This window comes from Pituophis catenifer, unplaced genomic scaffold, assembly GCF_029215685.1.
Source record: "Pituophis catenifer annectens isolate HBS135680 unplaced genomic scaffold, rPitCat1.0.hap2 SCAF_8, whole genome shotgun sequence".
NCBI lineage: Eukaryota > Metazoa > Chordata > Lepidosauria > Squamata > Colubridae > Pituophis > Pituophis catenifer.
Window position 1 is genome coordinate 27,088,364 of NW_027256888.1, and position 17,170 is coordinate 27,105,533.

Here is a 17,170-nt window from a genome sequence, read left to right on the forward strand (position 1 = left end):
CACCAGCAAACCGTGTTAATGGTTTTAAAACCAAAAATCCATTAGAGGTAGTGTTTATAGACCTAATTGGACCCAAAAAACCTAGCATAGGAGGTGCCTGCTATATTCTGAACATAGTAGACCATTATTCAAGATACGGATTCTGTTATTTTATGAAAACAAAAAGTGAAACATTACAGCATATTAACAACTGGCTACCTTTTGTGGAAAGGAAACAGAAATTTAAGGTTAAATGCTTAGTGACTTATAATGGTACAGAATTTACCAACCAAAGATTGGAAAAGTTTTTGCAGGATGCAGGGATCCAGCATAAACGGTCTGCTCCGTACAGACCACAGCATAATTCTTATATTGAGAGACGAGGTCAGATATTACAAGCCATGACTAGAACTATGTTGGCAGATTCTGGTTTGCCTGAAAATTTATGGGGTGAGGCTGTTATGTGTGCTAACCATGTGTTAAACAACGTGGTTAATTCCTCTACAGGTGAAATACCATTCACCTTATGGCATGGGAGGAAACCAAATCTTAGTTACTTACACACATTTGGAACCCCAGCTTGGATAAATATTCCATCTAGTTTAAGGAGAAAGGATCAACAGAGAGCCAGAAAAATGTTTTTCGTTGGCTATGAATCAAATCATAGATCTTTTAGATTTTGGGCACAGGGAACTACTAGTATTTATTGTAGTGCAAGTGCTAAATTTCTAGAGCACGAAGGATGGGATAAACTAGAGCGTGCAGATTATAGACATGATAATAATACTGTTAGTATAGAGCATCATATTCCTGATGATATTCCTGAGGATTTAGATGATGTAAAATCCTCTATCAAGGAGGAAGAACAGGAAGTAGGTTTAGATGAGGTAGTTTTAGGGGAGGAGTCAGATGAACAATCTGCTGTAAATCCTGTATTACCTAGGAGATCTACTAGGGAAAGGCATCCACCTGATCGTTATAAAGCAACTGTAGTTTGCCAAGTTAACATTGAACCTTCAAGTTATGAAGATATCAGGCTTTATCCTGAAAAGGAGCAGAATGCTTGGAAGGAGGCAATGAATAAGGAAATTAATTCTTTAACTAAATTAGGTGTTTATGAAACTGTGAAATTGCCACCTGGTGAAAAATTAATAGGTTGTAGATGGGTTTACAAAATTAAGAAAAGCATAGATGGGACAGTAACCCATAAGGCTTGCCTTGTAGCTCAAGGTTTTTCTCAGACCGAAAAGGATTTCGATGAGGTTTTTGCTCCTAGTTTACGTGCGAGTACTTTAAGAGCAATGCTAGTGTGGGCGGCTAAGCATAAATATAGTATTAACCATATAGATGTAGAGACAGCATACTTGCATGCTCCATTAAGACACACCATCTATATGAGGAAGCCTTTAGGAGTTGAAACACAAAACCACACTGATTGTTGGTAGTTAAACAAAAGCCTAGGGTGGGAATTACTCCTTGTCATTGTCCTGGCTTCGTGGGGAGATTATTGATTGTAAAACTCTTCTCCCGAACGCTGCATCAGCTGATGCAAAAGAATCTAACCTGTAATGTTTAACAAATGATGAAATAGATGACCATGTAGCTGCCTTACATATTTCGTCTACAGATGCCTGTGTAGCCCATGCAACAGAAGTTGCAGCACTGCGTGTTGAATGTGGTAACACTCTTCCAGGTAAACTTTCCCCTTGTGAACTATATGCCACTGATATACATGCTTTAATCCAGCGCCCCACTGTATTAGAAGACACTTTCTTACCCATTGTAGAAGGTAAGTATGATACAAATAGTGCTTCAGTTTGTCTAAATGATTCAGTTCTTTTTATATAACGCCTTAATGATCTACGTACATCTAGTGTGTGCCACATTTTTTCCCTAGGATGTTTAGGATCTGGACAAAAGTTTGGTAAAATTACTTCTTGAGCTCTATGGAAATATGAGTTAATTTTTGGTATAAATGATGGATCTAATCTAAGTACAACTCTGTCTGAGTAAAAAATACATAAATCTTTCCTAATTGAAAGAGCAGCTATTTCTGATATTCTGCGTGCAGATGTTACTGCTATTAAAAAGGCTAATTTTAAAGTTAGATATCTCATACTTATAGATGCCAGTGGTTCAAATGGTTTTTTTGTTAATGCTTGTAATACTAAATTCATATCCCATGAAGGATATCTGTGAACAATAGGAGGTCTTAAATTCATAGCTCCCCTTAGGAAGGATTTAATTCTCATATCTTGTGAAAGAGACTTCTTACTTGGTCCATCTATGACTGTAGCCAATGCTGCTACTTGTCTCTTCAATGTTGAAGGAGCCAGACCTTTGTCTAAACCAGATTGAAGAAATAATAGTACCTCAAGTACTGTTGCTGATGTAGGATCTACGTGATTTGTACTACACCATTCTACAAATGCCTTCCAAGTCGCATTGTAAATACGCGTAGTAGATGGTCTTCTGGCTGCTTGCATAGTTGCGATTACTTCTGAAGGAATATGATCTTTTGTTAATCTGGACCTTTCAAGCGCCAGACGGTCAATTGTAACCAGTCTGGCTTTGGATGTCTTATTTCTCCTTGAAGTAGAACTATCTGATTTGGAGGAATTCTCCAAGGGTTTTCTATTGAAAGGTCTAAGAGGTCTGCAAACCATGGTCTGCGAGGCCAATAAGGTGCTATCAATATCATGTCTGCTCTTTCCTCCCTCAATTTGTGAATTACACTCTGAATTATTGGGACTGGAGGAAATGCATACAGAAGTCCTTGCGGCCAAGGAGACCTTAGAGCATCTTGGCCTTCTGCTCCTTGAGTTGGGAAACGAGAAAAAAATCTTGCTAACTGGGCGTTTTGATTTGTAGCAAATAGGTCCACTATTGGTTGACCGAATCTGAGAGATATCTGTTTGAACAGCTTGGGATCTAACATCCACTCTGATTGGTCTATTTTGCCTCTGCTTAACCAGTCTGCTTGTACATTTATTTCTCCTGATATATGTTCTGCTTTTATCGATAAGACATGTTTCTCCGCCCAAGACATGAGGCGATCCGTTTCTTCCATTAGAATTTTTGATTTTGTGCCTCCCTGACGATTCAAATGTGCCTTTGTTGTCATATTGTCCGTTAAAATCAGGACATGTTTGTTGGTCACTTGATGTTGAAATTGAATTAACGCCAGGCGCACTGCTCGTAATTCCAACCAGTTGATTGGTTGGTTTTTTTCCCACGTAGACCAAATCCCTTGCGCTATCAATGAATTGAGATGTGCACCCCATCCATAAAGGCTTGCATCCGTTGTTAATGTTACTTGTTCTGACTGTAGAAACAGAGAACCCTTCTGAATTGCCTCTGTTATCCACCAACGTAGGGATATTTTTACTCGTGTTGGTACCACCACTTTGTGAAGAGAATCCGCTCGTCTTTGCCTTTGAAAGGGTAACAGAAACCACTGAAGATGGCGCGTGTGGTAACGAGCCCATGGCACTATTGTAATTGCAGATATTAACTTGCCTAGAAGTTGAGACAGTGTTAATAGTGCAGTTTTCTTCTGAGATATTACTTGCAGAACTAAACTCTTGATGCTGTTTTGTCTGTCTGGAGACAGGTAAACTAATCCCAGTTCTGAATCTATGATTGCACCTAGGTGCAATAGTCGAGTTGTCGGTGATAAGTGACTTTTGTCCACATTGATTGTAAACCCGTGGTTTTGTAGAGATTGGATGACTAATTCTCTGTCCCGACATGCCTGATCCTTTGATGTTGACAAAATTAAAATGTCGTCCAGATAACATACTAGACGTATTGGGATAGACCTGAGATTGGCCGCTACTGCCGCTAACAATTTCATAAATGTTCTTGGTGCAGAAGAAAGGCCAAAGGGCATTGCCCTGTACTGAAAGTGTTTGTCCGCATATGCAAACCTGAGGTATTGTCTGTACCTTGGGTGGATGGGCACATGTAAATATGCTTCTTTGAGGTCTATGGATTGCATGAGATCTCGTTGTCTTACACATTGTAGAATTGACTTTAGTGAATGCATCTTGAATCTTCTGTATAGAACATTCACATTCAGCTGCCTCAAATTCAGAATTCCCCTCCAACCCCCTGAGTTTTTTGGCACCAGAAAAAAGATCGAATAAAAACCGGTTTGAATTTGGTCTTTTGGAACTTCCTCGATCGCCTTGATTTGTTTCAGGTGCTTGATCTCGAGATTCATCAGATTTTGTTGCAATGGTTGAGTTGACCAAGGACATTGGATGAATCTGGTAGGCGGGTTTGAGGTGAATTCCAAAGTGAGGCCACTGGTTACAGTACGTAAGATCCATGCATCCGTTGTTGATTCCTCCCATTGGTGATAGAATAGTTGAAGTTTGCCCCCAATGGGAAGGGAAGAATTCGAGTCATTTGCCTCTACGAGATTGACGTGACATCGCTCCTCGAAAAGGTCTTCTGAACGATGATTGGCGGCTGCCTCTTCCTCGAAAGGAATTTCTATTACTCGAGTATGAGGAATAGTACGGTTGAAAATTACCACGTTGTGTGTAGGTATTTGAATTCCCTTGATCATATCGAAAAAACTGTCGTTGAAAGGGAGAATATCTGCGTTCCGGTCTTCTATACAAGGAGGGTAAAATTTTCTTTTTATCCCTGCCTTCTACCAGAACCTGTTGCAAGGACTCTCCGAATAGAGACTGGCCTTTATAAGGGGCTGATGTGAGCCTCCATTTTGACCGTGAGTCAGCTTTCCAGTGACGTAGCCAAAGAATTCTTCTTGATGTTACAGAAGATGCTAATGCCCTGGAAGCAAATTTGGCAGCATCTAATGAAGCATCTGCAGAGTATTCTGCAGCTGCAATAATTTTTGATACATCTTGTTGTATCCTAGATTGTTCAGGTGGTAATCTATCTCTTAATTGTCTTAGCCAAATAAGGGAGGCCCGGTTAAAAAATGATGCTGAAACTGCAGCTCTAATTGCCCATGCCGCGGCTTGATGAGTTTTGCGACATGTCATTTCAGCTCTTTTGTCTTCAACTTTAAGACCTTCTCCAACTTCACTGACTAACACAGAAGATGACGTAAGTGTTGCCACCGGTTCATCTACTAATGGCAATTGCAACAATTCATCCAAGTCTGGTGGAGAGCAATATAATTTTTTATCAAAGCTATTAGGTCCAGAAATTGAACTGGGATGATCCCAAGATTTTTTAATAACTGAAAGTTACTTTAGAAACTTTGTAGCCGCTGATAAGCAAGAGAGGGCTGCAATAGTGTTAACGTTATTCAGCAGCTGAAAAACACCTCGGCTAAATTAAAGAAACAGCGTCCAAACCACAGTGGATCGCTGTTGACAGATCGGCAAGGCGGCTAGCAGCCCCTTAGCGCCGCAATTTAAATCGGCAAGGCGGCTAGCAGCCCCTTAGCGCCGTAACTTTTAGCAAGAAAAATTTACTTCAGTACAGACAGCAATTAATCAGACAGCTTCCAAACCTCTGCAGGTCGTTGTTGATTGAACGGCAAGGCAGCTAGCAGCCCCTTAACGCCGCAATTTAAATAGCAATGTTTTTTTTTTTTTTTTAAAAAACAATTGTAAAGCTGTCAAGACAGAAGCCATTAACGCAGCCCTCTAATAAGTTATAATAATAATGATGAATTAGACAGATTATCTGTAGGACAAAAAGCACTCTAGACCTATTGAGTCAACTGAGTGAAAAAGACTGAGCATGTGCAGAAGGAAGGGGCGGAACCACACTGCAGAGGGAGATAAATATTTGACAAGCACTCAGTAAAACAAATCAAAGGAGTGAAGGTTCCCATAACTGAGGAATGTCGGCACAACGATGCATGAAAATGGTGTAGTATCATTTTTGTTATTGTTTACAGATGATATAGCCATAATAACCAAATCTGACGATGAAGCCATAGATATTGTTAAACAGTTACAAACCAAATTTAAGATCAGAAATCTAGGAAATATTAGGCATTATTTAGGTTTAGATATCAATCAAACAACTAGAGGTTATAAAATATCTCAATCTAGCAGAATAAGCCAAATGTTAAAACGTTATGGCATGGAGCTATGTAAGCCAGCTAAAACGCCTATGGCACAGGATTTTCAACAAGGTGAAATCCAAAGTCCTAAATTTAGTAAGGAGATCTACCAGTCTCTTATAGGTAGCCTATTTTATATAAGCAATTGGTCGAGACCTGATATTTCATTTGGAGTAAACCAATTAGCGAGGTATAATGCAGAGCCAACTGATAGGCATTGGCAGGCTGCAAAACGTATATTAAGATATCTGAAAATGACGATGCATTATGCATTGTATCTGGAACCTAACAATGATTTAGTATTGAGCGCATATGCTGATGCCAGTTTTCCTACTGATGTGATCACCAGAAAGTCCACATCGGGTATAGCTATCATGTTAGACAATTGTTTGATTGGCTGGAAATCAATTCGTCAAAAACATATTAGTCTTTCGACTATGGAGGCAGAATTCTCATGTTTGTCACTAGTTTGTACAGATTTGATTTATTACAAACAACTAATGATGGATATTGGTGTAAAGATGGATTATCCAATTGTAATACATGAGGACAACCAAGCTGCTATAAAAATGGCAACAAATTTAGCAGTTAAAACTAGATCTAAGTATACTGACATTAGGTATCTAAATGTTCATCAGTGTATTCAAAGCAACATGGTTAAGTTGGAATATTGTATGTCAGAAGACAATATTGCTGATAATTTTACTAAAGCGCAAGGTGCTATAAAACATAAAACGTGTTGTGAAAGCTATGGATTAAGAATCTAAACTGTATATATTGACCTGTCCAAAGGGGAGAATGTTAGGATATAGTTTGAGCCTAACAGTTGTCCAGGCAATGTTAAGTGTACTGTAACTTTAATCTGTAAATGTATTATGTGACTTTAATGCTGAGTCATGCTGTAATTAGGTAATGACTGGTTGTGAGAGTATTTAAGCAAGGTACTGTAATGTATTCAGTTTGATGATGAAGCTGCTATGATAAGCCACCATTGAGAGGAGTTGATATCTGCTAATCATCGTTTGATGGAATCTGCTACCATCGTGGTTTGTGAACCAGAGTGAGTTTGTTATTCTAACCAACTACTGTTTGTTGAGTAAGAAGATATCTGTAACTACTGGACTGATTTACTGGCAAAGACTTGGAATTTGTTTAAAGACTATGAGACTGTTTTTCTACTATAAAGTAAGCTTTTGATAAACCAGTTTGCATAATTCTTATTCATCGCTCTCAGCAACGTTTCCTTGTGCATTTACTCTGCTGGTTGGTAACACAACACCAATATCCTTAACAGACATAAATCAAAGAAATAAAGTTGTAGAACTTCTAACATCCGTGGTTTCAATCTTGGCTGTAGCTTTACTAACTGACTCTAAAAGGAGAGTAAAAGAAGTTCTGCATATGGTATTTTTACCCATCTATGAGTCTGTGAAACAACAAAAGTTAGCCAATTGCATCCCTACCAAAATCTATCTTCAAATTAATGTCCCAAACTTCAATATTTGTACATTGTCATTTTTCTTTCAGCTTATCCAATTGCACTATGAATAGGCCATTCTTTTTGCAAGCCCTTATTGCAAACATACAGAAAAATCATCACTGGAAGAATCTGAAAGTCTGAAATAAGACAGGTAAACCTATTTTTTCTCTGTGCCTAGGATTAGAATTTTGAATAGAATAGAATAGAATTTTGTAGCCTTAGAATAACATAATTAAACCTGAATGGGCTTAGGCTCTTACTTTGCTTGAATATGCCAGCAAATGCAGCGCCCATACAATCACTCTCATCTACAATTCCTAGCTGAGATTCACATCACTTTCAGGAGCAAGATTTTTTAGAAGCATAGTCTGTTCTCACATTACATGAAATGGTAAAATATTACATCCAAAAATGTAATGCATGAATGAAAACACATGCATTGTATTCACTAAAGCTTTATTATATCCATATCATAGCCATATGATAAATGAAAACACCTCGGAGAAAAGTTTTGGGATGTTTATAGCATGCATTTTTATAAGAAATATATAAATAGACTAGTACGTTTTTTCTCAGTTGCAGCACAATCATCAATCAACATGCTCCCATTCAGCCAAACAACATGTTAACAGAAAAAAATATATATAAATACCAACCTCATCCTTAGGCCCATCCTTAGGTGATAGCTGTCTCAAAACAAACATGGCAAAATGAGACAAAGTGGGACAATTAAATCTTAAAACATTTTCCCTAAAAACCACGTATTTTAAAAGAACTGCCAGATCATTATTACAACAGGTAACCATGCTGGAGGTGGTTGCTGGATTGATGGCAGATGTCTCCTCCTCCTCCCCTTGCACTCTGCTCTCTACCAGCCCATCTTTTTTGTTATCATATTGATGTATTCTCATTACATTGTTTTTCATTGTTTATTTTATTGTTCTATTATTTTGCTTCTGTTCTGTTTACACTCCTTTCATTTTCTTCCTTAGCACCTAGAGTAGCCCCAAGGCAAGATAGGCAGCAAATAAATTTAACAAATACATAAATGATACCTCTCATTTAAAACCACAATCATATTTTATTATTGTGTACATAGCCATTAGCCTTTATTGTACATTTTCATACAAAGAGAGGACAGTGGGTTAACTTTGCCATTAATCTGCAAAGCTTCCTCACCAGAAATCATAATTTAAACCATGTTTCTCATTAAGTATGATCCAAAAAATTCTGGCTTACTGTCATGAACACAACAAAAAAGCCAGGATTAAATTATCTTGGCTTAAAAGATGAAAGGTAATCAGAGTTTACAAAGTGTAATGGGAACATTCAGTTTCATGCAAATCTGAAGTGAAATGCCAAAGCTGGCATCAGAGAAGATGAATGGCTAAATGAAATTAAAAAGTATACAAAAGAACAAAAGAAAATTTGTTTCTAGTTTTAGAAACACTTTTCAAAATGAAGCTAAGGAATACCAACTAAATCAAATGACTTTGTTCAAAGTGTGCAGAGTAGAAGCCAAAGTCTGAAAAAAGTTCATCTTTCCCAAACATCTATTTTTTACATTTGAGTTCAATGTAATTCTGAATTAGATTTTCAGTGTTTATGTGAAGAAAAGCAATTCTGCTATAACAAAATTTCTACAGATTCTCATCTCAAGCTGCAAAAGCTGTCAGTTTTGATGGCCTATCCCACTTTAAATGTGGCTCTTTTGAAAGCAAAGAAGGCTGCAAAAAAGCCTTATTTAAATGAGCATGTAATTATTATTTTGCTACAAGACAACAGTACAGTATTCCCAAAACCTTATCCACAATTTTTACTGCCTATCATTTTAAGTGACCTGAAAACTAGTACTGTAACTATGATAACAAAACCAGTTTTTTTTTTTTTACATTACAGTCAACCTAGCAAATTCTCATTTCCACAACATGGTTAAAAAACTCATCCGAGGAAGGCGACGAGGTCCATGGGGCACCTTCACCCACCTTGCCTCATGGCCATGGTACAGGTGCATTGCTTAGCCTCCTGCTTAGTTGCGGATGCGAGCAAGCAGAAGTGGGCTGGCAGCCATGCGGGGGCGTGCTGGATGTGGCTGCTGGTGCCGTAGCCGCGAGGCGAGGCAGGTGTTGGAGTGTGGGTGGCCTAGCTGCAGAGGCCCTGAGGTAAGCCGGTGCAGGGTGCGTGGGGCAGCTCCATCCCCCTTGCCTCACAGAGGTGGCACTGACACACCGCATGGCCTCCTGCCCCACCGCAAGCAAGCAGAAGTGTGCCTCCCGTACATGAAAAAAAAATAAGACACCCTCTGAAAATAAGCCCTAGTGCTTATTTTGGGACCCAAAAGAAAATAAGACCCTGTCTTATTTTTGGGGAAACACGATACTTACAACAAACCGCTTAGCACATTGTAAGCCACCCTGAGTCTCCGGAGAAGGGTGGCATATAAATCAAATTAAAAAAACAACAACACAAGAATTACAAGCTTCCTCCAGAAATTTGCAGAACAACAATAATCTTAAATGAAACATAACAATTATTTCCTTAACTTTCTCAGTATTTTTCAATGGAGGCTTTAAGGGGTTAATTAGAGCAAGAAAGTTAATTTCTCTGAAGGGTCTTGACTATGTAGGAAGCAGGAAAATGCAGAAATTCAAGTATGTTGCTTACTAGCAATAGCACTTAGACAACTTCATAGTGCTTTACAGCCCTCTGTAAGTGTCAGAGTCAGCATACTGCCCCCAACAATCTGGGTCCTCATTTTACTGATGTTGGAAGGATTGAAGGCTGAATCAACCTTCAGCTGGTCAGGACAAACTCCTTGCAGTGGGAATGTAGAGTTAGTCTGCAATACTAAGAGAGAGATTTTTGCCACCAATAGCCTCCAACCGACCAGTTCGTTCTCACAGGGAGGGACTACTCAGGGTACCGTCAGTCAAATTATGTCGACTGGCGACTCCCAGGGGGAGAGCCTTCTCTGTGGGGGCTCCAACCCTTTGGAATGAACTGCCCCCGGAGATACGGAATATCCCTGATCTCTGTGCTTTCCGCTGTGCCCTCAAGACCCTGATGTTCCAACAGACGGGGCTAAACATACGAACATGTGAATGATTTTTTAAATGTTATCTAATTCTGGGTTTTATTTAATTGACCAAACTAAGTAATAATTTTAATTAGCAATTTTATGATGTTTGTGTGTCTATATTTTTCTTGACTGTACACCGCCTTGAGTCCTACGGGAGAAAGGCGGTATAGAAATATAATAAATAAATAAATAAATAAATAAAATAAATAAATACTGCATTCTAACCACTGTGCCACCATGGCTCTTTTCGTCTGACTTCTTGCATTTCTAACAGTCAAAGCTACAAATGAAAACTGTCTAGAGAGACTCTGTTCAGCTGTTAGCATAGAATAAAAGCCGTGTTCTATACTCACCATGAAGACGCTCTATGTGACATCACATTCCATCCTATAAAGGAAGGGAAAGTGCTCTCCCCACAGTCTGATTTACAAGAAACAAAAGAGAGAAGGAGGGAGGGAGGGAGGGAGGGAGGGAGGGAGGGAGGGAGAGAGAGAGAGAGAGAGAGAGAGAGAGAGAGAGAGAGAGAGAGAGAGAGAGAGAGAGAGGTTGTCATGTAGCTACACTAAGTATCTTACTCATATGAAAACGAGGGAAAGTGATTTTGGCCCCTTTCATTACCCTCACACTGCAGACAAATTGCAAGAGCAAAAGGGTTTTTATTCCAGATGAAAGGAACCAATCATTCTGCCTCAATTTATAACGAACTCCAGCAAAAAAGGAGTAAAGCAAAAGTCTGATACGAAATGAATTTATTTGTGAGATATTGTTGTGGCCTGCCAGCGGCCTGTGCAGATTGTGGCTGATCCTGATGAGGAGGAGGCTGGTGTGGTGTCGCGCCAGCAGCCTGTGCAGCCGGCGCTTGAGTCGGACAGCGAGGAGGCTGAAGAGGATGTGGTGCCAGAGGGAGAGACTCAGCCAGGGCCTTCAGAACCTCCAGAGGCTCCTTCAAGTGAAGAGAGTGAAATGGAGGAGCCTCTTCTCAATGCTCGAGCACGCAGGGCTGCCAAAAGGCAGGAGTGGCTACTCAGGAGGAGGTCTCTTCGAGAGTAAGGCTTGGGGTTAATTGGCCACTCCCTTAGCCTATTTAAGTTTGCACACAGATAGCAAATGTTGCTAGAAACAACGTTTGGTCCTACGCAGAGCATTTTGAGAGTGAGTTTTTTTGTTAAAACTTGGTTTCTGGGCTGATTGCCAACCCTTGTCGGATTTTGTTTAATCTCTGTAATTCATAGCAGGCTGATAAGGACATTTGTGGTTAAAGCCTGCATTTTGAAAGGGGTCTGTTTGTATTAAACTGAGTTTTTGGAGCTGTGTGTGTGTGCTACACTTCTTGGGACCCGTAGCTGGGGCAGAACAGATATGTGCTACCTACCCCAAAATGGAAATGCCTCTACTTAAGAAAAAATTGTTTGTTTACAAATACATACAATACTGCTCTAAGTAATAGTATACAGACATCACCAAGAAGGTAAAACTAACCCAAATATTGGAGTATAGTCATTATGGGATGACAGTAATCTGACCAAACTAATGTTTAATCTTAGGACACATGTAAATAACTTTAACAGAGGAAAAGAAAAATATTCAAGAAATTTAAAATGTACAGTGGAGTTAATCAGACTTAATTAAAGCAAAGGTTGTTCTACTACTATAGACTTGGTTTAAGGAAAGACATAAACTTAAATCTGGCAAAAATGTGGTATATTACATTAATCCCATTGCCCAGAGCAGGACATTAGTATGTCCAATAATAAATAATGCTTTGACAAAAACATTGCCTTTTTCTCCAAAATCTTTTCTCCAAAGATTGATTTAAGTTTTACTTTAGCAGTTTTACTTTAGTAATTAAAGAAAGTATGACTTTGGGTAGCACTTCTTTTTATAATGCAAATTTTTTTTTCTTGCCAGACCAAGTCTGTTATTGGAAACAACATCTGGCTTGCAGAGGTTGGTGGTGCTGAAGGCCTAATTCACCCATCTGATTCTTTTGGGACATAGCCATACATTCTTAGGCATCAAAGTACACCGGAAAGGATTTCTTAACAAAAACTTCAAATACCTGTGCAAACAGAAATAACTTTTAGCAATCATATGCTAGCCAAATGATAGAAATATATAGGTAGTTCCCTTATAGAAACTATAATTGGGACCAGCAACTCAATCATTAAGTGAGGTAGTTAAAATGCAACTGTTCTTACAATCTTGCTTCAGCTTTCTGTCTTAACTGGGAACAATCACTGTAACAAAGAAACCACTAAACAAGGACTACGTGTATCTGGCTACCTTAAGAAACTCAGAAACTCCCAAATCTGCGCTTATATTCTCCATAAATTATAAACCAAAGCATACAAAGAGATTAATTGAAAAAAGCATAAAATTGTCCCACCTGTCTCTGTGTTTATAGATAAGCTCTGGAGACAGAATACAGAAAGAAGGATATAAAAATTACATCTTTCATATTATTGTAAATAAGGATTATCATTGAACTAGGAAAAGCTGTTTAGGTTTTTGGAATATTTTAGAACGAAATAATATATAGCACCTGATCTCAATCAGTGGTGGGTTGCCCCCGGTTTGGACCGGTTCGCAAGAACCGGTAGTAAAACCAGCGGGAGGCTCTGCCCACTGACCTGGACGTCATTATAGGTGTGGGCGCGATGCGAACCAGTAGTAAAGGTAAGTAGAACCCACCCCGATCTGAATAATGTACAAGAGGCAAAAATAAAAGGAAAGAGCTATAGGGCACTTAATCTCTCTGTTAAGATCTTGAAAAAAAAATAGAATGAAGGGAGGAGCACTTTTGGTTTCCATATAAAATAGAATATGATGCTGTGCCTAAACAAATATTTTTCAAGCAGCTCAGTCCAAAGAGAATATCCACGGAGAAAGGAAGATAATGAGCAGCCACCATCAACAGATTTAGCTACTTTTGTACCTCATTTCTCAAAATTGCAATTGTTTTAAACAGTCCCACCTACATGATGGAATGATGCCTTTTTCTATCGCAATGTTGGTTAAACATATGAACAGTTCAAGAAAACTATAAAGCACCAAACTTTTATTATTATTAAACAAGCATACAGAGGAGTATTCCATAATGAATTGAGCAACAAACAAGAAAACCAAATCTGAAACATTTATGAAATATTGACAGTATCAATAAGATATTTTGAGCTGTGCCACTAATGGATAGGTTGGGTATTTTATATATCTATTGAAGGAACCATATCCCTCAACAACATAAAATCTTATTCCATCCCAATCTCTAAAATCTACTCTAGGATGCTGGGAAAATCTTGCAGAATAGATTTGGAATACAAAATGGGAAGGGATGAGAAATCACATAACTTTTAGTTACTCAAACAATGAATCTGAATTGTGTTCAAAGCCTTTGCAGCACCTTTTGTATGTTGATTAGAGGCACTCAACAATTGATTAAAGTACCTGCACTGCTGGCAAAAGACAATTCATACATTCATTTTTTCCCATGAGCCCTGTGATAGGTAATCTATACAAAATAGATTTATTTACTGATTTACTGGTATTTACTTGTTCTTTTATATGGCTACCAATTTACCAGGCAACACTGGGTGGCTAATAAAATTTAAAAATACCAAGCAAATAAAGTGGGTTATATATGAAATGTTCTTCCTCTATGCAGATCAAAAATAATGTCAGCGATAGTAAATGTTAATAACTGTTAATTGTTTAGAATAGGGGTGTTAAACTCAAGGCCGTGGAGTGCTTAGATCTGCCCGTGGGGCCACCCTGCAAATAACGAAGGACCAGCCTGCAGTGCCTCTAGTGCCCCATTTTCGGCCTGGAGGGCCGCCCGATGCCCTCTGCCAGCAAAAATGGAGCCTGGAGGCCATGCCTGCTCCCTGGGCCCCGTTTTTGGCCTGGATGGCCTCCTGCTGCCCTCTGCCAGTGAAAACAGAGCTTGGGGGCTGTGCAAATTGTCACCCGTTGTCGCTGGCAGAGGGCAGCAGGAAGCCATCCAGGCCAAAATCAGGGCCTGGGGTGGGGGTGGGGTGTGCTCAGGCTCAGTTTTTGCTGGCAGAGGGCTAGCAAAACAAACTAAAAGCAAAACCAAACAAAAAGAGAAATGTTTCCCTTTTTACATTTGAGCATCCAAGAAGGGACAGGAAAGAAGAAAGGGAAAGAGGAAAGATAAAGAAAAAGATGGGAAGATGGGAAGAGAGCAAGGAAGGAAAAAGAAAGGAGAATGGAGAGGGAATGAAAAAGAAGAAAAAGAAGGAAGGAAGGAAGGAAGGAAGGAAGGAAGGAAGGAAGGAAGGAAGGAAGGACCTAGCACTTGGCCACTAGCAGCCCTTTTTGACATCCAATTGTCTCCTCCTCCTGACCTCTCCTGGTGGTCTCCCATCTTTTCACGGAGGATGCTTTCGTTACAAAGCCGGGTCTCCTTGCATGGAGAGGGAATTGACCTCCCTCTGACCCACACACTTTGCCCTCCTGCACACACCATGAGCAACCTGGCTAAGGAGAGCAAGCAAACAAGGAGCAGGCTTCAGTAGGAGGTAAGCACAGTTGGGAACCACCTCAGGGAAGCGGGCCTGGACTGTGGGGTCCCAGTGCCCTGGGAGGTCGAGGGATGGGCTGGGTGCTTGCCTTCTGCTGCCTAGAGCTCTTGACGGCCTGCACCCCCAACTGGGGGATCCTCTGCATGGCCTGACAGAGACGGCAAAGCTCCTCTGGAGGACAAGGGTTTGGCACTCTCCCTGATCTCGCCTTCCTCCGCTGGAGACAATGGATCCCCCCAGCCCCAACAGGGTCACCACAGGTGCCCCTGACATGAGTCAAGCTGACTCATGTCAGCTGACTGACCCCCCCCCCATCAAACACAACTCTGATGCAGCCCTCAATGAAATCAAGTTTGACACCCCTGGTTTAGAAATTTCTGTCCAGAGCTATATATTTTAATCAGTAAAACAGAAGTGGTTTCTATTTACAGAATGAGATTGTACCAACACATTTCAGTCAGATTTCAAGTGGGAATTCTCACTGCAACAAAGACTTTTGTTTAAATCCTCCATCTGACCATGAAACCCAGGGTATAACTTTAGGCAATTATTAGGTAAGTGAGTCCCTGTGGATTTTACTCTGTTAGTCATTGTCACTATAGGAGGTGGTGCTCATCTCTGTTTCAAGGCTATTGGGGTCTCAAACCTGTGCTGCTGGCTTTCTAGTGACAAGTCCAGCATCTTAAACCACTGAACCACCGCAATGCCATTATTAGGTAGCTGGACAAATTAAATCACTGAATGATGGTTGTGAATACTTATATTCCATCCATCTTCAAGGTCAGAGGCATTTGATAAACTAGAGACATTTGATAAAGTATTAAAATTGCACACAATGTGGATAGAGGATTCCAGTCATTTTGCCACATTTTTAATTATAATCTATATTCATACTATGTTCTATGCAGCAGCTTTAAATGGCTTTGTTTGCACTTAGAAATGAAACAGAGGCAGACCTGATTAATAAATATTTATGCAATATGGAAGATCACCAAGAAACTCTGAGATTGTACAATAGACTGGGAAATTGACAAAATAGTACTGAAGAAAATAAGGGCAAACCATTTGTATTTTTTTCTGAAAATACTACATGGAGGTATCCATGTAGACCCCAGGTGAATAGCACTAACTGAAGGAAAGGTTACTGCCTATGTATCTATAGTGTATTTAAGTACAAAAATATATGATGGTCCTTCAAACTGGAAGGAGTGATACTTACTTACCAAGAGCAAAGATTTAGGCTGAACTCTATAGAAAAAGCCAAGGATTTTTTGATTAGACATAAATTAATTTCAGATCCAGGTAAAGAAACGGATACAGAAAAGAAGCTAATGGTGGAACAAGCTCAAAAAGATGGCATTGAAGAAGGCATGGCCAAGATAGTTGTACAGCAACCCTAACCCTAAAGATGGAGATTAACTCTATTACATGGAAAATTAACTGGGCAAATGACCCCATTTTAATCGTAAAAAATAATTTCATTATCTGAGGAAATTTAATGTTGACATAACCTGTCTTCAAGAAACACATATTAAGACTTCCGGTGGCACCGCAGGCGTTGGAAGACGTTCCTTTGGGATCGTCAGCCCCGTGATCTCGTAAAACTGCCAAGACAACGTAAATCTACTGTCTAGCGGTTTGGAAACTTTCCCCTTGGGAAAAGAGGGGGAGGCAAGCAGCTGGGCGAAGGTAGAGCTCCCCAAAAGCCCCAGAAATAATTCTGGAGCTTGGAGGGTGAGAGCTCCCTAGAAGCCTGACAGAGCTCCGGATCCGGGACTCTTCTGCTTTTAAGCAGAACAAGATGCCGCGACCACCCCTGCAATCAACAATTAACAGTGAATTCAAAAGCAGGCAGAGCAAAGACAGGAGTTACAGGAATTGCAAGTACTGAACTTTAACTCTGTATCTATACTTCTTCCTTCTGAGGCTATTTTGTAAAACAAAGAGGAAAGGAAATGGCGCCGGAACTCTAAAGGGGTGCGGAAAGTGAAAGTTAAGAGGAAAGTGTTTGTCAACGTTAACAGCCCTGTTTA

General features: G+C 39.8%; 1 protein-coding gene across 6 annotated transcripts in view; it reads right to left on the reverse strand.

Annotated features, from left to right (window-relative positions):
* Positions 1-17,170, reverse strand: part of TAPT1 (transmembrane anterior posterior transformation 1) — a 237,882-nt gene that overhangs the window by 83,617 nt on the left and 137,095 nt on the right. For 3 of the 6 annotated variants that reach the window (XM_070948705.1, XM_070948703.1, XM_070948709.1), the window contains one exon: positions 8,174-8,203. The exons of 1 other annotated variant lie outside the window; for it this stretch is intronic. In XM_070948705.1, the coding sequence (XP_070804806.1) occupies positions 8,174-8,203 (30 nt within the window). Of the gene's footprint in view, positions 1-8,173; positions 8,204-10,949; positions 11,017-17,170 lie in introns of all 6 variants that reach the window. 2 more of the 6 variants (XM_070948707.1, XM_070948706.1) reach the window with 1 other exon arrangement.